Raw genomic sequence first — 21411 nt, 5'->3', positions numbered from 1 at the left:
ACAGTCGTGCAGGAGTTTCTGGTCAAGAATCACGCATTGCTTTTAGTTTTTCCATTCTCTGTTTTGTTTTGATCTGGAAGAATCAAGAATCACGCATTGCTTTTAGTTTTTCCATTCTCTGTTTTGTTTTGATCTGGAAGAAGCCTGTATAGATCAAGTATTTTCCGAGCTAAGTGACCGTAGTCCCGGGGAGACCTGCTCTGACGCAGCCTTCTGTGCTTTGGTGATGGGGGGGTGCTGGAAGGCCGTGAGAGGAGTTCTCCCAGCCAGGGGTGGTGATGCTGGAAGGAAGTGCGCACGGGTTCCTGGTTCAGTCTTGTTTGTAATGACTGCATTATAATAACTGCGGTGTCATCATTCACTCATAAGGGTAATCACTTTAGTGTCTACCTTTTTCTGTGTATCTCTTAGATACTGTGTTTTTTCACTTGCCACCCAGAAATGGAAATGGAGCCACCGTCTATGGCATCTCTTGCTATCGGCAGATTGAAGCCAAGGTACGACCGTTACAGTGAACAACAAAAAAAACCTGGAAAATTCTTTCTTAAATATTGCCCACCCAAAATGTAAAATTTGGGGACATGCATATGTGGGACCTGTGATATTGTTTTACATTTTTATAAACGGTTTGTAGCTGTTTGCCCAATAGTAACAATTTATTCACATAAATGCCTTTGTGAGTTGATATGGGTGATTATAATTATAATTGTATCATGTCATATTTTGCACGTTGTTTTCAGAGAGTGATACCAAACTTAGTCATTTGTCTGCAAAATACTGTGTTTAAATTTCATGGTGTCCTTGAACTTTTTCTATTTCTAGTGTTTGGTGTATAACTTAGAAAAATGGAGTGGTAATGGGTGTCTTTTGTTTTCTGTTTTTTGAAGCAGCATTTTAGAAGTAGTAGAAAGTACTCACAGTAGCTCCAAACTACTTGCCAGTTATCTTAATTATCTATGACTACGATTTTGATAATTCCTAAACTACTTGCCAGCTTAATAGCCCTAATTAATAAATTCACATACACCAAGGTGGGCAGCTTCCCCCTTTGTGGTTTGCTTCTGAGCAGCACTGGGGTTTTTGCGGGAGGGCTATTCTGTGTGGTAGCTTTGTGCGTTTGATTTCTTCACATACTGTTACCCTTACACTCTTTCCTATGAGATGAATTGAGCTACTGTCCTTTCTGGGAAGTCTGTTTCTTTACTCCCTCTTATCCCCTACAGTTTTATCAACAGGTCTCATGCTCTGCATAACCTTTAGGTGGCATTTCATGCTGCCTGTCTCCCTCCCCCCGGGTCTGACCCACTCCAGAGTATATTGGGGCTGCCCTTTTCTAGCCTCTTCAGAAAACCAGACAGATAAGCCAGATATCAGAGGGGCCCAGAGCCTAAGAGAAGGACTTGAATTCCCTTTGAATGAGGGGGGACCTGATGAATGAATCCAAACAAGGTAGAGAGGGAGAAACAGATGGAGAAAAGGCTTCATGCAGCCACTGGTCCGCAGCCAGCTGAAGGCAGGGAAGCTCCTTGGTCCTCAGGACAGATGCCAGGAGCTGTCAGGCAGTGCCCTAGGGAGGGGAGAGTCATCCTTACTGCCCTCACAGCCTCACCTGCGGCTGACCTAACCGGGTTGTTTTCTGCTAGCGGAGAGCAGGAGAAAGCCCCCACGGTGACCCTCGGAATCCTGGAGGCGTGCGACACAGCTCAGAGCGGGCTGCAGTGCCAGCCTAGGACAGCCACCGTCACCAAGCTGCTTTGTCGTCTCTTAAACTATCTCCTTCTCCCCAGAAACAGTGGCTCCGAAAGGGCAGCCCATTGACCACCAGAACAAGGATGGGTGATTGGCATTGAGTGTGGCAACTTGCACATAAAGTATTCTCCGTCAGACTGCAAATTCCTGATTATTCCTGTTTGTTCCCTTCGCCTCTCATATTCCAGCACATAGCGCCCTGGCCGACGGACACTTACTCATCCAAGGAATATTTTCTGAGATTCTCAATAAATACTCTTTGCATGTAATTAAGCAAATGCAAGAAATGTTTTCTATCTCCTTGCTATTTTTATGTTGAAGAAGAGTTATTTTTAAGTATTTCTAATAATGACTATTTGTAACAGGCATTGAAAGTCCGGCACGCAGATGTCACCAGAGAGACCGTGCAGAAAAGCGTCTGTGTTCTCAGCAAGCTGGTAAGAGACCGGATCGCTCCCTGTGAACGTGCTTGTTAAACTCTCATGACAGATTCCCACTCGGGCATCAGCATTATTAGTCCAAGGACAGATCCAGAACATATATTCACGTTCTCCAGTGACTCAGTATTTAGGCTCTCGCAGCTCCTCGTTCTCTTTGCCCTTCAGCAGTTTCATGTTCATTTGCCCTCCGCCCAAAGCGAGGTCAGAGAAGAAGAGCTAACAGATAGGTTGTAGGGAAGGAGGGGACTCTTGATCGAAATGTACATTTCATTTATACATTTTTGTTTTGTTCCCAAGACTTTGAATACATAACATTTTACTAAAATTCAAAGTACTATAATCATATTCAGATTTTATTGATGATACTAGAAGAGTGCATGACCCTTTTATGATGAAATTGTAGCCTTAACTTGCTCTTTAAAAACTGAAATGTTGGAGGAAGGGAAGTGCATAATGAAATGCACTATAACAGTGCTTTAAATTGCTTCTTCTGTGTACAAGTTGATCAGTTGCAAGTGTATCATCATTTTAACTATATATGTATATGTTTTTTACTGGTCCTTTGTTTTAATTTTTTTTAACTATATATTTTTAAAGGAATATATAACATTTTTTTATATCTCTCTTCATTAAATCACGTGTGATGTTCCACTTTTATTACTAATAGGATAATAACACCTTTACCAATAACACCAGATACCTAAGCCTACATGTAATATATAATACCCAAACCTCCTTTGTGGGGAAAATTCAGATCTCTATCATGTTAATTACCTTAGATCTATATGATTACTGAATACAGATGTTTCTGCCATTAACCTAAACCAAAGATGAGAATATTTTAATTAGCCTAGTCATTAAATGTGTATAGATTTTGTTTAATTATTTCTTCTGCAATTATCCAATTTCTTATACCCACAGACAATTTAAATGTAGTTTGTTTAATATAAGTTGAGTTTTGCAAGAGATAATTTATTTGGTTTTTATTACTAAGTTTAAAAACAAAGAAAATAAATAATAATAATTTAATACTTACTGGCCTTAACATTAAGATTTTGAGGATCAGAATATTTCTCCCAAGACAGTAATTTTAAGTATAGGGCAAGAATAGTTAAGAAAAGGAATGATTGTAAATATCAGGAAATTGGTAGATTGCTAATCTGATCTGTGTACAGTTTCTAGGAGGGTGGCCTGAAAAATATACATCCGTGAAATACTTTTTTTATATTGGGTCAGATGAGCAAAGAAAAGAAAGCATAGGAGTACTGGATACTAAAGCAAATGCAAGGTGTTGAAAAGCTTACTCAGTGATCATTCTTCAAAGAACAGCTATAATGAAAATAAATGTCATTTATCTAGTGCCTATGTGTCAGGTATTAATTCTATACCACACACTTCTTAGATATAATTGTCATTTTAATCCTCATATCAACTGTGAGCTATAAGTATTTACTGTTTTCATTTTACAAGTAAAGATATGTTTCAGAGAAAAAGATGTCTCTCGTAGACATATAACTACTAAGTGGTAAAACTGGGCTGAAAATCTGTCCTGTCTCTAAACAGGCTTGGGGCGTGGGGAGAGCTAGCTCACACTAAGGGGGTCGGTGGTTCACAGTGCATTGTAGTCTATAGATTAACATATGCTGACTTTATACTCAGATGGTAATAATGATACAGTCACAGGAATACTGAGAGTAGTGGGGGAACTATTCCAGGATTACCTGTCTTAATTAATTTAAATATGCAGCATTGGTCTCTGCATCCTAAAAAGGACATAGAAATCAGAAAACATCTAGAAAAGAACATTATGAATAAAAGGATGGAGATGGTAAGAGAGGGTCTTAAATAGGAAAATTAAAAACTAAGGAATAACTTTGTTCAAGTATACAGAAAAATATGATGAGAGAGGACACAGACTAGTTGTAAGCCTCCACAGAGGACAGAAAACGGAAATTTAATTATGAATGTTCAACTAGCTATAAGAACTGGCTGCTTCAAGGACGGTTAAATGTCTCCAGAAGCCAGCAGAACCGTGTGCAGTATTAGGCGATGATGTGAATTATGATAATAATAGCTAACATCTCCGTCCTTTCTGGGTGCCCAGTACTCTACTAAGTGCTTGCCCCTGGTTATTTGATTCTGAAAGCAACTCCTGAAGATGTTGTCTTTTCAGGTACCCATGCTCGCAGCAGCAAGCAGGTGTGCAGGGGGGAAGTGCCCGGTCACGCAGCTGAGTGATGGGGGAGACCCAGGAGGCTGGTGCCCACACTCAGCCACTGCCCGCTGAGTGGGTCCGGCACCTTCAGCTGCAGCCAGGGAGCTAGCAGGAGTGAGGTCAGGGCTCAGTGAATAACAGGACCCTGGCGTTGAGGGTTACTAACTTCCTTCTTCCTGTTCTCTTCAAGTGGAAAGGCTGTGGGGTGTTTGTTTTTTCACTCTTATCATACTAACGGCAGTTTTCTTTGTTTTTTTTTCCTTTAAGCCTCTCTATGGCTTGCTTCAAGCAAAACTTCAGCTCATTACACATGCATATTTTGAAGAGAAGGATTTTTCCCAAATTTCCATTCTAAAGGTAAATTTGTACCCCTCTACAGATGTGTTTGGCCGAAGACACATTGATGAATCGAGTAAATCCTGTCAGTAATATTGTGAAAGATGATCACTTATTACCTTAGGAAAGACATTCTTCTTTGAAAATAACATTGAAAGGATAGGGATCTGCCCAAAATGTACAGTTCATTCTTATTACATGTAACCAAACTGCCTTTTATTAGGAAATAATGCAAATGACTGCAACTAACATAAATGTTTCTATTAATAAAAGGGTAATAGCCCTTTTGCTATGGCATTGCTTCTCCAAATCTGCTTGTCTTATTAATAATCTGCTCAGTGTGCTTATATATCAGGCTTCTGGCTCCTAACCCCCATTGCAAAACCCTGGAAAACGACATGACTATTTTACTGAAATGGAGAGCATGTTTTTCTCCAGGCTGCCATGAATAGGTAGAACATGGGTCTCTCATAGATTCTAGTGAGAGTGGGACAGTTAGGTATTTAGCAAGGAAGTAGGGGGAATTTATCCAGGAGTCCTTAGCACCATGTGAATGAATCAAGGTCTAAAATGTAGAGGCAAGGATGGAAAGAGTGTTGGCAAGGCAAGTCTTCAGAGAGACCTTGATTGTTTCTAAATTTAGGGCCTGGCCCTAGCCAGTTTGTCTCTGTGGATAGAGCATCGGCCTTCGGACTGAAGGGTCCGGGTTCGATTGTGGTCAAGGGCACATTCCCGGGTTGCAGGCTCGATCCTCAGTAGGGGGCATGCCGGAGGCAGCTGATCAATGATTCTCTGTCATCATTGATGTTTCTATCTCTCTCCCTCTCCCTTCCTCTCTGAAATCAATAAAAAAATATATTTTAAATAAAAATAAATAAATTTAGGGCCTGGCAAAACAAACTGCCTCAACGAAAGAAGCAGTTTCTTCCTGATCATCATAGTTCTAATTCAGTGCCCAAAATGTCTAACCGGAATCTGTATTTTGTAGGAACTCTATGAACATATGAATAGTTCCTTGGGAGGAACGTCACTGGAGGGGTCCCAAGTGTATCTTGGTAAGTAGCTTTTTGACAAGTGGGAAGAAACGCCCTCACTTCTCTTTGTTTGGGGCACCGAGTTAGTTGCATGTGAAACTTCATGATCAGAATTACATTTCCATATGGATCTAAACTCTTCAACGTTTGATGCTGCTGCTTCCTTACATATCTTCTTAGCCAGCATTTATATTGGCAATGGTATAACAGACTTTTTTTTTTTTTTTACTTTTAAAAAATTGTTGACACTATTTCAGATGTCCCCATTTTCCCCACCTTTGCCCACTCCACCCAGCCCCCAACCCCCTTCCTCTGGCCATCACCACCCTGTTGTCTGTGTCCAGGGGCTATGCATATCTGTTCTTTGGCTAATCCCTTCACCTTCTTTCATCCAGTCCCTCACGCCCCCTCCCCTCTGACAGCTGTCAGTCTGTTCCATGGATCCATGCCTCTGTTTCTGTTTTATTCATCAGTTTATTTTGCTCATTAGTATAACATACTTGTACCAATATTCGCAATTATTATTGTTTAAGGACATTTCTGGTTTTCAGAATAATAATAGAAGTTTTTTTTTTCTTTTCCTTACATTACTACTGACCGGGTCAATTCCATGGTATAACAGAGAGGGAGGGCAAGAGAGAGATCTGCTTAGTGCTTTTCTATTTTAAGGTTTTCCAAGTTGGGGGTTTGTTTAATTTGCACTGTTTGACAACCCAGAATCTGCATTGGTGTCCATGGTACTCAGTGGGCACTCAGTAAATATCCTTTTCATGATTAAAACAAAAGTGATTTAAAATGCCCACGCAATTCCTATTTCAGCATGAAGTCGCCAAACAGGTAGCTCACTTTTGTAATCCTGTGTGCTCCAAAAGCTGGTTACAAAATTCCTCTGAGACCATATTTCTCTCTAAATTATTTTCTTTTCCTCTGACAAAATCAGAGAAGACTGTGACTCAGAAATAATAGCCTATGGAGTGTAGTGACCAAAAAAGCATGTTTAAATGATTGATTGCCACCTTAGTACCAGCTTTATAATCTCTAAGCTTGTGTCATTTGTAAGATGTTTGTCTGTAGAATGGGAGAAAGTGTTAGAGCTACACTGTCCATAGCAGTGGCCACTAGTGATGTGACTATTTACATTTAACTTCTTTTTTTTTAATGGTTTTGAGAGAGACAGAGAGAGAGAGAGCATTGATTTGTTGTTCCAATTATTTATGTATTCATTGGTTGGTTCTTGTCTGTGCCCTGCCTGGGGATCATACCTGGGCATCTGGCCAGGGCATGACTATTTACATTTATATTAGACTTCATACAAATTAAATAAAATTAAAAGGTTAGTTTGCCAGTCCCACTTGGCACATTTCGAGGGCAACCCCGATTTAGGATACTTCCATCACTGCAGACAGTTCTGCCTTTCATCATTGCAGTGCTGTGTTTGTTAGTAATTTGATGAATTCTGAGTACATGTATATGTGATCAAATACTGTATAATATTTTAATACTTGCATATTCCTGCTTTCCTTTTTTACCTGACTTTCCTTTGAGGAGGAAAAAATTTTTTTCGACAAAACAGCAGGGTGTAGTTACAGATTCGCTTTTCTGTTAACTGTAGGTCTGTCTCCTCGGGATCTTGTGCTTCATTTTCGACACAAGGTAAGCATTTAACTTCTGCTGTCCTAAAAGTGTGTTCATTTAACTGGGCAGATGCCACGTGCTACGCGGTCAAATGCAGATTGTGGCATAACCACAGGTTGAGAACCGCTGCTGTAGAGCCTAAGACCATCGGAAAACACAGATATTTACATTATGATTCATTAACAGTAGCAAAATTACAGTTATGAAGTAGCAACGAAAATAATTTTATGGTTGGAGGTCACCACACCATGAGGAACTGTATTAAAGGGTCGCGGCATTAGAAAGGTTGAGAACCACTGTTCTAAGACATCTCTCGTGATGACACGAGCCGAAAGTTCTGGTAGTGCTTGTATGAGAGAAATTTCTCAACATGTACAAATACCGTCTGTGATATAGGATAGAGTACTTTTTTCCATTGTCTTTATATTTCCGGTACCATGAAGTTAGAGTGGGAAGACACATGTTTCAATCTTGCAGAATATTTTATTTGTTGCCTTAAGAGTGAAACATTTTCCAGTAGAATTTCTATACGTATTACTTCTGATCTTAGTACTGAAGCATGTGTAGACTAGGGCCTGCACACGTTGGTCATTCACTTAACAAGCATTTACTGAGTATCTGTTAGGTGAATGCTCTGGACATATCTATAATAATCTATAATAATAAAAGGGTAATATGCTCATTAGACCGGATGTCTTCCAGACATCATTCCGGACATCCTTCCTGACAAAGCCGGTGCCTGCCGGCAGCTGGAGGAGGGAAGCCCGGGTCCTGGGTCTCAGGTCCCGGGTGCCGGAGGGAAACCGGTGCTGGCAGCTGGGGGAAGGAAGGCCTACTCTTGCACGAATTTTCATGCATCGGGCCTCTACTTCAGAAATAAATGAGTAATTCCCACCCTTTAAGGACCTTGCAATATTTCAAGCAAAAATGGCACAACTCCTTCCAAAAACACAATTTGTTAGAGATTTAATGGTTTTCACACTTTTTATAGGACACAGATAATATTTAATTTCTTAGTATAAATTCATGATTTTCAATGTAATTTTTAAAGCACTGTAATTATTTTAATATTATTGATTAGATGATATATGGTATCTTTGCAGACAGGAAAAGGCAAGTAAATAATAGGCTTGCATTTCTTATTTTAATACAGTGTTTCTTTTTTTGTTTAGGTCTTAATTCTGTTTAAATTAATTCTTCTTGAGAAAAAGGTGAGATTTGATGGGATGGAATATTTAATATTTATTGACATTTCTTAAATACTGTATAACAAACTAATGATAAAGTATAAATTAATGTTTTTTGCCTATCAAAGTATGATGAGGTAAAGCCCACATTTTTTTTACTTTATTTATTTATTCATTTATTTTGTTTCTTTCTTTCTTTTTTCTGTTGAAGCCCATATTCCTGTTCACTGCCATAAAAGCCTAAGTTCATGCGCTCTTTTTTGAGGAGACAGTGTGACGGCATTCAGTCCTGCTCTCAGTTCTTTGGGGTTTATATCCAGAGGGGGTGTCGCTGGATCAGATGGTAGTTCCGTTTTCAGTTTGAAGACCCACCACACTGTTATCCACAACAGCTGCACCTCTTACCTTCTTACCAACAGAGCACAAAGGTTCCAGTTTCTCCACACCGTCATCAGTACTTGTCATTTTCTGGGCTTTGATAGTAACCGTCCTAGTAGGTGAGGCAGTACCTCCTGGTTTTGAGTTGCATTCCCAAATGGTTAGTGAGATGGAGCACCTGTTCATGTGCTTGTCAGCCATTTGTGTATCTTTCTTGGAGAAATGTCCGTTCAAGTCCATTGGCTCTTTTTTAATCAGGTTGTTTATTTTTTGTTGTTGTCGAGTTACAGGTTTCAGACTTTTTTATTGCAACCCATAACTTAAAAAAAATGTTTTACATGGCAACCTGGAGCACACATGGATATATGTATCTGAAACAAAAGTTTTGCAAAATAATACTTAGCCTAGCTATATGCAATGGCATTTACGATCAAATAAACTTTATCTAATGTGGCAAATCATCCCTACATTCTTTATATCGATTTGATAAAATAAGGACATCCTTTTTAATGCAAGATTTACTTTCTTACTTGCAAGCTGCTCCTTAAAGAAGACCAGGGTGTAAGGAGAACACAATTGTGGGTGCTATGCTTTGTGAAATAGCACTTTAGTATCACTAAATGATTAATGATTTAATTGTTTAAGAGAAAAAACTCACCTAAGCAAATCTTTGCTTGTTAATTTAGTTATTACCAGTGTTTCAATGCAATAGCTAACTGAATCTTGTTTCAGATTAATTTTTTTCTCAATTTTTATTCTAAAAAATGTCAAACCTACAGAAAAGTTGATAGAATAATAAATATAGTGAACACTTACACTCTTCTTCGTCTGTATCTACCAGTTTTTAATATTTTGTCACTTTTGCATTATTGCTTTATATATATTCATTTCCCCCCAAATCATAATAATTTTAAAGTCATTTGTAGATATCATGATACTTTATCCCTGAATACTTGAGGATGTATCTCTTAAGAATTAAGGGTATATACATACATAACCAAAATACCATTTTCAGATTCAAGAAATTTAACATTAATACCATCAATGATACCTAATATCGAAGTCCATTTTTAAATTTCCACATATGTCATAATAATGTCCTGTAAACTGTTTTTTAAAAAAATATATTTTATTGATTTCTTACAGAGAGGAAAGGAGAGGATAGAGAGTTAGAAACCTCACTGAGAGAGAAACATCAATCAGCTGCCTCCTGTACACCCCCTACTGGGGATGTGCCCACAACCAAGGTACATGCCCTGGACTGGAATCGAACCTGGGACCCTTCAGTCCGCAGGCTGACGCTCTATCCACTGAGCCAATCCGGTCAGGGCTGGTTGTTGTTTTTTTAAAAATCTGAGGACCAAAGTGGTGATGTGTCTTCAGGGTACCACTTCAAGGGGCCCATAGCTGTACTATTATTATTTAAATCTTGATTGTTGAAAGTATTACATATGTTCCCTTTTTTCCCCCCATTAACCCCTTCTAGCCCACCCTCGCTCCCTCCCCAGGCCTTCACCACACTATTGTCTGTGTCCATGGTTATGCATATGTGCATACCAGGCCTTTGGTTGATCTCTTCCCACCCACCTCCTGTACTATTATTGATGGTGTGAAGTTTAATTGTTTGATTAAGGTGGTAGTTGCCAGATTTCTTCATAGTAAGGTACTTGGTTTTCCCTTTACAATTAATAGATTATCTATGGGATGATAAGTTTGAATCTATGTGAATATCCTGTTGCCCAGCAACCCTTCACAATAGTTTTAACGTCCACTGGTAATTTTTACCTGGTGGTTTTCTAATTCTGTCATTAATTAGCTGTTATTCTTCTGTAAAGAAGAGTTTTCTCCTCTCTTTCCCCCTCTTTTTTTTTTTAAAGTATCATGTGGACTCTGATTTTCTAATTGGATTGTCATTGAATCCATTTCAGGTTCTCTTTTATATTTCTCCAGTGAATAAGCTGGTGGGTGCCCTGATGACTGTGTTATCCCTTTTTCCAGGTAAGAGGGTAACAGTGTCTACTCTTCCTGTTGGTTAGCTTGTGCTGGAACTTTCCGTGGTAAAGGTGTTCAAGGATAAGCTCATCAGGGTTAACATTCCTAGTTTAATATGACATTTTTGTTTGGGCAGTAGTTTTTTTTTTGTGTGTGTTGTCTGACATTTTCATTATTTTTCATTGGAATGTATGCAAGCGTAGCTTTTAACATTTTTATAAGAGAGTTCTGCTGCTTAGAATAGAATACACAACTCTTACTCTCTTCCTCCTCATTAGAAACTAAGCCGTCCTCCAACCTTTTCTGTTCTAGGCATGATCGAACATGGTCTCAGGGACTGTTCTCAGTACAAACCTCGAAAGAGTATGTCTGAAGATGCTGGGCTTCAGGAAAACAACCCCCCTGCAGATGATTTTGTTTCTGTGTCTGCTCCTAACATTGCATGTACCACCTCGGAAACTGTCAAGAAAATCCTGACAGGAAACCACGGTGGAGATGCTGCCATCACAGCGGAAGAGCCTTTGTTCCCAGTAGAAAACAGCAGCAAAGGGCAGGGACTCAGTGAGACCAGTCCGTATTTGAAACCTCCTTCTCGTCCATCTCCAGAGTCTTCAGAAAGCGACTGGGAGACCTTGGATCCTAGTATCTTAGAGGACCCCACCTCGAAGGAAAGGGACCAGCTGGGGTCAGAACAGACAAACTCATTTCCCAGGGAGTCGGTGCCCTCAGACAGTGCTCCAATTACTGTGCAACCTCAAGCTAATATGGGCCAGGTGGTCCTGCTCCCAGGGCTGATTTCCGGTTTGGAAGAGGACCAGTATGGCATGCCCCTGGCCATCTTCACAAAGGTAAAGTGTAATGTCCCTAACGACTGACAGCGTCCTTTCAGAATTTAGCTTTTTGTGTTGCACGCATTTTCAGATCTGAAAATGTTCCTTGAAAACTAAAACACATACCGAATGTGTACTGTGGTGGCATCTGGGACTATAGTTGAAAGACTATAAGGGATTAATTCAGGCGGTTTCGATTGGGAAGAATTTGGAATCTTAGTAAATATGAGGTCAGCCATCACTGAGTGGGGTCTGCTTGTAATCATTCATGTTTATCTTTGAAAAAAAGATGAATTGTGAAACTCTAGACAGTCTTCTTTCAAAATATTTTTATTGATTTCAGAGAGGGGGGAGAGAGAGAGAGAGAGAGAGAGAGAAACATCAATGATGAGAGAGAATCATTGATCGGCTGCCTCCTGCACGCCCCCTATTAGGGATTGAGCCCACAAACAGGCATGTGCCCTTGACCAGAACCCTTCAGTCTACAGGCCGATGCTCTAGCCACTGAGCTAAACCAGCTAGGGCTAGACAGTCTTGATTACACTTAACGAATATATATCAAATACTACAATTCCAAAAGCTATAATCTTATGAGGAAAAACTGCATAGTGGCTAACTTAAACAGTACACCTCACAGATTTAGTGTTTTGGTTAACTTGCCCATAAAATTATGTTTTAATCTTTGTATGAAAACCCATTCAAAATGTATTTGTAATTTTTTATTTATTACTTCTTTTTTGCAATTTTTTAAATAACTTAAACACGACATAGGGATTAATAAGAAAAAAGCAAACAAACTTATAGGCACAGACAACAGTATGGTGATTACCAGAGGGGAAGGAGGTGGGGGGAGGTAGAAGAGAGTAAAGGGGGATAAATGGTGATGGAAGGAGACTAGACTTTGAACACACAAGGCTATAGATGATGTATTATATAGAGTTGAGCACTTGAAACCTATGTCATTTTGTTAACCAGTGTCACCCCAATAAATCCAATAAAAAATTTTAAAAGTAAAAATCTCTATATATCCTATATAATAAAAGCTTAATATGCAAATTGACCAAACTGCAGAACAACCAGTGGAACGACTGGAAGCTATGACGTGCTCTAACCACCAGGGGATGGACGCTCAATGCAGGAGCTGCCCCCCAGCCCACAGGCCCCAGGCCAGCCAAGGCAGGTGCGAGCAGGGGACAGGGCTGGCAAGTGGGCGGCGCCAGGCCGGCCAAGGCGGGTGCCAGCAGGGGCCCCCCAATTGCCCTGCCCATCGCCCCACAGATCGGCCCTGATAGCCGGCCAGGCCTAGGGACCCTACCTGTGCATGAATTTCCTGCACTGGGCCTCTAGTATATATATATATATATAAGCCTAGCCTGTGGGGATCAGGCCAAAACCGGCAGTCCGACAACCCCTGAGGGGTCCTGGATTGCCAGACCGGGGGACCACACCAGTGCACGAATCCTGTGCACTGGGCCTCTAATATAATAATAATAAAAAGAGTTTCTATGCTCTTCCATATCAATTTTAGGATTGACTTAAGTTCCCACTCATCTAGGCTGGCATTTTGATAGGGATTACCTTTAAACGCTAGATGAATTTTGGGGAGAACGGGCAGCCCTGCAATAAAGAGGCTTTTGGTTGGTGAGCGAGCTTATCATCCCTGACCAGAGGCCAGATGAGGAGTGGCGGTTGGCCCTGATCGGTTGTAGCCCTTTCCAGGCGCAGGAGGGAGGGAAGGCGCACAGCGTTTCTGCTGCTCTTAGCAGATCAGCTCTCAGTGGTTCTGCCTGGTCTGCCAAGCTCAGCGGGTGTGTGTGATGGGGGGCGGGGGTGGGGGATTTACTTGTTTTTCAATTATGGTAAAAAACATAACATTTACCTCTTCACCATTTTTAGTGTACGGTTCGTAGTGTTAAGTTATATTCTCACTGTTGTGCTATAGATCTCCAGAGCTTTGTCATCTTGCAAAACTGAAAGTCTATACCCACTAAGCACCAGCTCCCCATTCTCTACTCACCCCAGCCCCTGGCAACCCTCCTCCTTTCTGTTTCTATGCATTTGACTACTTTAAATACCTTATGAGTGGGATCATAGAGAAGTTATCTTTTTGTGACTGCCTTCCTTTTAAGGCTGAATCCTATTGCATTGTAAGTCTGTATCACATTGTATTTATCTACTTATCCTTCAGTGGACATTTGGGTTGCTTCCATGCTTTGGCTATTGTGAATAATGCTGCTGTGAACATGGGTATGCAAGTAACTTTTCATTTTTTATTTATTTTTTTTTTACCATTATATACTACAGCTCTAAATGGAAGCTAAAGTACCCCAGGAAAATGGAAAACCGGGGTGGGGGTGGGCTTGGGTATAGAGGCTGCTTTATGTGAAAGGACCCAAGGTCTTGCTGCCACTGTATGTTAAAGGCTGTTAAGAGATTTAGGCTCATTTGATCATCATTTTAAAAAAAAAAAGTAATGATAGCAAAATGTGAAAGCTATTTTGAACTAGTATTTTAAACTAGAGGCCCGTTGCAGGAAGACTCCTGCAAGAATAGGGCTTCCTCGGGCCTATTCCTGCAAGAATAGGGCTTCCTGCGGCCAGAGCGAAGCAGAGAAGGGAGTGAAGCCCGCTGAGGTGGGCTTCCCTCCCGTCTCCGCTTCCAACTCGCCTCCCTCCATTCTCTGCTGCCTCGCTCCCTTCTCCGCAGCTTCGCTTCCTTCTGCAGTGCTTGGCTTCCTTCTACGCTGTCTTCAGTCTTCACTCTGTGCCTGCGTATGCAAATTAACCTCCATCTTTGTTGGGTTAATTTGCATACCTGCTCTGATTGGCTGGTGGGGGTAGCGGAGGGAGGTCAATTTGCATGTTTCTCTTTTATTAGTGTAGATAACCTTATAAATCTGTAATACCTTTACATGTTCAATATGGTTCAATTTTTAAATGGTTCCACGGCATCTATAATAAATCTCCCTGTCATTCCATCCCCTGCTACTCACCTGCCCTCTCCACTGCCACATCATCAATGCCTTCTGTTTCCTTCTAGGAGTATTTCATGCATAAACAAATGCAGAGATTTTTTTCCTTCCCTTTTTACACACATAGGAGCAGACTATACCCGTTTTTATGCCCCTTACTTATTTACTTATATTTACAAAATATTCATTGGAGATTAACTTCATCGCTCATAATTTTTGCAGGGTATGTTTCCTGGCACAGATGAATATTTATTCAGTTCCCTGTTCATGAATAGTTAGAGTTCCAGTCTTTTGTTGTAATAAACAATGATGCAATAAATAACTTTTTACAAATCTCACACATGAGCAGGTGTATCTGTAGAATAAATTACAGGAAGTGTAATGCTGGGTCAAAGAGTATGAATATGTATTTTTTGGTGGTGGGTTTTTGGTGTTTTTTTTTTGTTTTTTTTTCTTGTTTACTTTGAATATGTATTTTTAAGGGATGTATTTTTTCACATTCTTACAAAGCTTTGAACTATTGATTTTTTAAAAACATACTTTTGTGTTTTCATGATTTTAGAGACTTAGCCAAGATTCCATTGTTGAGATAGACTTTTCTGCTCTTACAGCATAAATTATGAATGTAATACTATGAACAATTAAATTCATTTATCGCTGTTTTGCAGTATAAATCTTTTGTAAGAATTGGCTGTTCTGAGAGAGCCTTTAGCAAGGATTCTCAGTTCTAGTTGGGGGAGTGAGTATTCTGTTTGAAAGTCCACTCACTATTATAATATTTATGTCTAGAAACAGGAAGTTGGGGAAGAGGGGGGTCTTGTTTTAAAATGCCTGTCACATAAAGTGAAGCGTGAACCCCGAGCCCTGGCCAGCTCTCTGGTCTGTTTCTGCAGGAGGAGCAGGGGTCTTTTCCGCCTTCAGTCACGAGAGGGCGTGGGTTCAGAAACACCGTGCTGAGTATCTTTAATGCATAGACATGGATTTCCTTTTGCTGCTGTTAGTTAGCATTTTATCAAGCAGAGGAAGAGATTGTCAAGACGAAGAATAAAACCAAGTTACTAGACCCATATTCCGACTTTTGGAAGTCTCCTCTCCCACAGTAGGTGGTTCAACAACCACGTGTGAGGTCCGAGGCTCATCCTAACTGCGGTGCTAAACAACACAGCATCCAGGGAACAGTTCAGTGTTTTTAGAAAAGTGGTGAGAAGTTTAAAAATAATTAAATAAAACTATCACAGAACTTGAGATTGAAAACAAGTTCAGGGTTTCCACAAGCCCGCCTTCCTGGCTTCATTCACAAATCGTGCCACCTGTTGACAATCCACCTCAATGTAGAAATCAGTCCAGTGCCAACACCTTCATTGTCAGGAGATACACTGCTTTTTGTACACTTCCCTGCCTGCTGTAGTTTGGCAATTCAATTGTAATTTTTAGGGCAGTGAAATTTTCAAATACAATTCAAATGGAAATTAACTAAATACTCAAGTACTGCCAAGTGTCATTTTTGCTTTCAGCATGTAGGAGCAAATATCTTGAAATATTTTTGCATAATTTTAACGAGAGGACAGTAAAACAGGATAATGAGTGCTGTGTGCTTCTCATACTAATGCATTAGAGATTTTGTGCAGAGGCAGGTGTAAAATTTTACTAGACGAGCTAACAGCTTTCTGCTAAATGACATGCTTGTGAATGGGCTTCATATTTCAGTTCCTAAGTGAAAAAGTCCAGCTTGTTAGTTACTGTGGAGGCTTTTAAGCTGAACCGAGAACAAAGTGATGGAGGAAGACAGCCTTCATGTTGGATGACATTACCAAGGTCAACCATTCGTGCAGTCACAGCCTGAGGGTGCCTGGGAACATTATTGCAGGGAGTCCGGGATCGGCTGTGTTCGGGATGGCAAGGAGGTGGGAGAAAACCGGGAGTTTCTTTTCCTACCCTTAGCTCTCTGGGCGTGAAGAGGGAGGTGATTATTCCATTGCTTTTCTAATATTCTGTGTTACTCTTGTGATTCTTAGGGATATCTGTGTTTGCCTTACATGGCATTGCAGCAGCATCACCTTCTCTCAGATGTCACCGTTCGGGGATTTGTTGCTGGAGCTACTAACATCCTTTTTCGACAACAGAAGCACCTCAGTGATGCCATCGTGGAAGTAGGTTTATGTCTGAGTGTCCTTGGCGCTGCTGGGCCCTGGGGTCCTTTCTGACTTGGAATGAGGAGGGCAGAGTCATCTACACTAATAAAAGAGAAAGATGCAAATTGGCCGTACCTTCGCGATGCCCACCAGCCAATCAGGAGTGAGTATGCAAATTAACCCAACAAAGATGGAAGGTTAATTTGCATACACAGGCGCTAGCAGTGGGGGCGGGATGCTTGCCATGGCGATGATGCAGGCATTCTGCACCGCCCCAGCCACTCCAGGCCTCTGGGCAGCGTGGGAAGGCGGAAAGGCGGCTCTGGGCCGGAGCGAAGGCGGTGCCGGCAGCCAGGGGAAGGAAGGCCCATTCTTGCACGAATCTTCATGCATCGGGCCTCTAGTAACTAATAATGGTGCTAACTGCTCCCTGCACCAGGCATTCTGAGCGCCTCAGGTATATTAACTGATGTAATTTGCATGACAACCTATGTGGTACATACTGTTACCGTCCCTATTAGATACCTGTGGGAGCAAAGGACCAGAGAGATCAAACAGCAAGAATAGTGGGTGAGCCAGGACCCCAAACCCTGGTCCTACTACAGTCTTATAATTAAAATGTGTTTATTGTTTAAATGATATAAATACTTCTAGCTTGTGTAATATGCTTCTGATATCAAGAGCAAGGAGCTAGAGATAACTGTTTGACATCTTATCAGTATAGAAGAAGTTTAAATCATTTGTTCAACTTTACAGTTGAAGTAATTTAAATGGGGAAGCCGGCGGGGGGGGGCGGGGGGTTAAAGCCGTCTTAAGGTTTTTAGAAAGTACTGAAACATGCTTCCTGGGAGAATGTTTATAATATATAAATGAAGAACTGGAGTGCAAAGCTTTAGGTATTAGATCCCAAGTCTGAGGAAGAAAAACATACACAGACCTTCCAAGGCGGAAGGATACCGGTGGGAGTGGGAGCAGGCCCACGGAGCTGCGGAGGCAGCGTTAGTAACATTCAGTTCCTGAGGTTGGTTGGCAGGCTCATGGGTATTGGTTTTCTTATACTTCCAAGCGAACCTGTAAGTTACATACACTTCTTTGCATTTCAACTATTACATAGTAAAAGTATTCCAGAGGATCTGTGCACTCAAAGGGAAAAAATATTAGAAATTCTCCATTGCACTCATTTCTGATTGTGCGATAAAGGTGATTCATATTTCCCCAAATAGTACAATAAACATGAATTCCTTTTATAATTCAAAATTAAATACTTAATGCGTATGTTTTCTGAAAATAGAAAACGAGTACTTTTTAAGTATAGAAAGAAAAATGCTTGAGTGTAAAAGCCTGTCTCTTAGATTCACCTTTTGAGAATGCTGTTACTCGTATTTTTTATTGCTGGCTCCAACTTCCCAGTAGTTTCTCTCTCTCTTTCTCTCTCTCTCTCTCTCTCTATATGTATATATATATATATATTGATTTCAGAGAGGAAGAGAGAGAGAGAAACATCAATGATGAGAGAGAATCACTGATCTGCTGCCTCCTGCACGCCCCACACTGGGGATCGAGCCTGTGACCCCGGCATGTGCCGGGACCAGGAATCCCACCGGGACCTCCTGGTGCATAGACGGATGCCCAGCCGCTGAGCCACCCCGGCCGGGCCAGTGGTTGCTTGGGGACCGCGTGAGAGCCGCACTGACTCGTGCCTGGGTGCCCGCAGGTGGAAGAGGCGCTGATCCAGGTCCAGGACCCCGAGCTGAGGAGGCTGCTCAGCCCCACCACGGCCGACCTCAGGTTCGCCGACTACCTGGTGAAGCACGTGACGGAGAACCGCGAGGACATCTTCCTGGACGGCACGGGCTGGGAGGGGGGCGACGAGTGGATCCGAGCGCAGTTCGCCGTCTACATCCACGCGCTGCTGGCCGCCACGCTGCAGCTAGGTGAGGGGCGTGCAGCCACTTCTCCGTCCTGTCACATCCTGACGTCCGAACTCTGTACGAAATGCCATCTCACTGCAGCCAGGGGAGCAGGGAGACAGAATCACTCCTGTCTGAAACCTGCCTCCTTCCCCGTAGGAAGAAAAAAGGTCTAGAAAGACCGCGTGGAGCCCGGTAATGAGCTCTCGCACCATGGACACCCGGTGGATGGTCGATAGATTTTTGCTGTCATTGTTGTTCAAAGCATTGAGCTTGTTTTGTCCCCCTCCCCCACAATTCTCTCTACCTCTGCTTTTTAAAAATATATATTTTATTGAGTTTTTACAGAGAGGAAGGGAGAGGGATAGAGAGTTAGAAACATCAGATGAGAGAGAAACATCGATCAGCTGCCTCCTGCACACCTCCCTACTGGGGATGTGCCCGCAACCAAGGTACATGCCCTTGACCGGAATCGAACCTGGGACCCTTGAGTCCGCAGGCCGACGCTCTATCCACGGAGCCAAACCGGTTAGGGCTGCTTTTGTTTTTAATTGTGAAATACACATAATCTAAAATGTACTAGCTTAACCATGTCTAAGTGTATTCTACGGTGGCATTAAGTATATTCACATCGTCATGTCAGCAAGTTGTTTAAATCAGCCACCCACCACCACCACCACCACCCCCTAAGTTCACTCCTCGCAGAGTGTGTGTGGAGTTTCCACCCAGGCTCCTGCGTGTTCTTCACTGGAAAGGAAGCTTCGGAGCAAGTTCGTATTTGTTAGTGGGATGTTTTTAAACGTCTGCCTCTTCTTAATTAAATACTCAAGTACTCCGCAGCTGAGACACCCAAATCCAGGCCTGTAACCCAAGATCATGCAGGAATCTAGTAAGAAAACCCCAGTCCCCACCAATCATGTAGCTTCGTGAGTGATTCATTCACCTTTTAAAAACATTTGCCCGGGTAGCTGCAAGAACTGACTGATAGGAGCGAGCTTCCTTTTTTTCAGCTGGGGGGGAGGGGGGGCACATTTAACACGCGCAGGGATCTGTGTTGAGCTCTTTACACCTACCCACCCACATCATCCTCACAGCAGTCCTGGGGCACATACCTTGTCATCCTCAACTTCACAGAGGAGCGAGCGAGGCCCAGGAAGGTGATTTCAGCAGCGCGCTCACCCCTGGCAAGAGGCTGAGCTGGTATTTAAAGCCCCGGCGCCCGGCTCAGCTCCGTGCTGCTGAAGGACCTGCAGCCCTGTGCCCTGTTTGGGGAATATGTTCTTAAAAGAACTTCCCGTGCTGCACAGGGGACTGCGTGTACCTTTCTCTTCCTTCCCCGGCAACAAACATCACCTTTCACCTTCAAAGCAAGCAGCTTGCAATTAAATATGAGGCAACGGCCACTGGAGTCAGTTCTCCAACCTTTTCCGTTCCTCCAAGTAGCAGGAACGCCTGCATTGAAACGCCCCCACGATACCGATAAAGCCTAAAAGTTGTGAACATTACACACACAAATTCCCTTGTTGTGTTAAGTATCTTGACAGCAAAATGCATGGAAACTCTGGAGTGAGTTTCACCAGATAGCAAGACAGAGCCCAAAGAAGAGAAAACCGTGCCTAAAAGAACCAATTCGTGTTCTTAGGATCAGTGACATTGGTGCCCAGATAAAAGATGCCCCATGTAAACATCGGAAGGTTGGCTCGCTGTCCGGCCTGTGGTTTGTTTAATAAACAACACGGCGCCTCCTGACCTTGGGGAGGAGAACGGGCCCGATCTTGGCGTTGTCAGGAGCCTCGGACAGTCTGGGCCCGCCCTCTTCGTTTCCAGTTAGGGAAATGACATTCTCCGGGACTAAGTGACTTGCCAAAGACCACATAGCCTCTTAACGGGACGTTGGGAGCTAGACCCAATTTCCTGACATCTGGTAGACTCCCCCAGAGAGCCGGGGGGTCCAGGCGGTGGAACTATTCCTTTACCCTTTTTGGTTGTTCATCTTCACACCCCTGACCGGCTCCAGGGCAGCTCAGCTTCACACATTTACTTGGCAGATAATGAAAAGGTGCTCGCGGACTACGGGACCGCCTTCGTGATGGCGTGGAAGAACACTCACAACTACAGGGTCTGGAACAGCAACCGGCATCCAGCGCTCGCGGAGATAAATCCGAAGTAAGCACATCCTCCAAGACTCCTAGGCAGAGCACAGAACGATTCCTTCGTTGCCCCGTATAAAGGAAGCCCTGTCCTACCCTGGCCAGTTTTGCTCATTGGTTACAGCATCGGCCCAAGCACTGAAGGGTTCAGTTTCTGGTCAAAGGCATGTATCTTGGTTGCAGGCTCCATCCCTGGCCCCAGTCTGGGCGCATGCAGGAGGCAACCAATCGCTATGTCTCTCTCTCACATCAGTGTTTCTCTCTGTCTCTGTTTCTCTCTCTCTCTCTCCCTCTCCTCCCTCCCTTTCCACACATTCCCCGGCAGGGGTGGGGATCCTGCAAACCAGGTACAAACCCTTGACCGGGAATTGAACCCTGGACCCCTTGGTCCAAGGGCCGATGCTCCAACCACTGAGCCAAACCGGCCAGGGCTACCACCATGTTGTTTGGGA

At 42.5% G+C, this 21411-nt stretch overlaps 1 protein-coding gene across 3 annotated transcripts in view; it reads left to right on the top strand.

Moving 5' to 3' along the window:
• AVL9 (AVL9 cell migration associated) overlaps positions 1–21411 on the top strand; it is a 40252-nt gene that overhangs the window by 9414 nt on the left and 9427 nt on the right. For 2 of the 3 annotated variants that reach the window (XM_054725988.1, XM_054725989.1), the window contains exons 3-13: positions 412–497; positions 2115–2186; positions 4672–4761; positions 5729–5795; positions 7387–7427; positions 8582–8620; positions 10903–10972; positions 11279–11814; positions 16783–16917; positions 18614–18833; positions 20858–20975. In XM_054725988.1, the coding sequence (XP_054581963.1) occupies positions 412–497; positions 2115–2186; positions 4672–4761; positions 5729–5795; positions 7387–7427; positions 8582–8620; positions 10903–10972; positions 11279–11814; positions 16783–16917; positions 18614–18833; positions 20858–20975 (1474 nt within the window). The remainder of the gene's footprint in view (positions 1–411; positions 498–2114; positions 2187–4671; positions 4762–5728; positions 5796–7386; positions 7428–8581; positions 8621–10902; positions 10973–11278; positions 11815–16782; positions 16918–18613; positions 18834–20857; positions 20976–21411) is intronic. The other variant, XM_054725990.1, reaches the window with a different exon arrangement.

The sequence above is a fragment of the Eptesicus fuscus genome, chromosome 14, assembly GCF_027574615.1.
Source record: "Eptesicus fuscus isolate TK198812 chromosome 14, DD_ASM_mEF_20220401, whole genome shotgun sequence".
Taxonomy (NCBI): Eukaryota; Metazoa; Chordata; class Mammalia; order Chiroptera; family Vespertilionidae; genus Eptesicus; species Eptesicus fuscus.
This window is presented reverse-complemented; position numbering and strand designations above follow the sequence as displayed.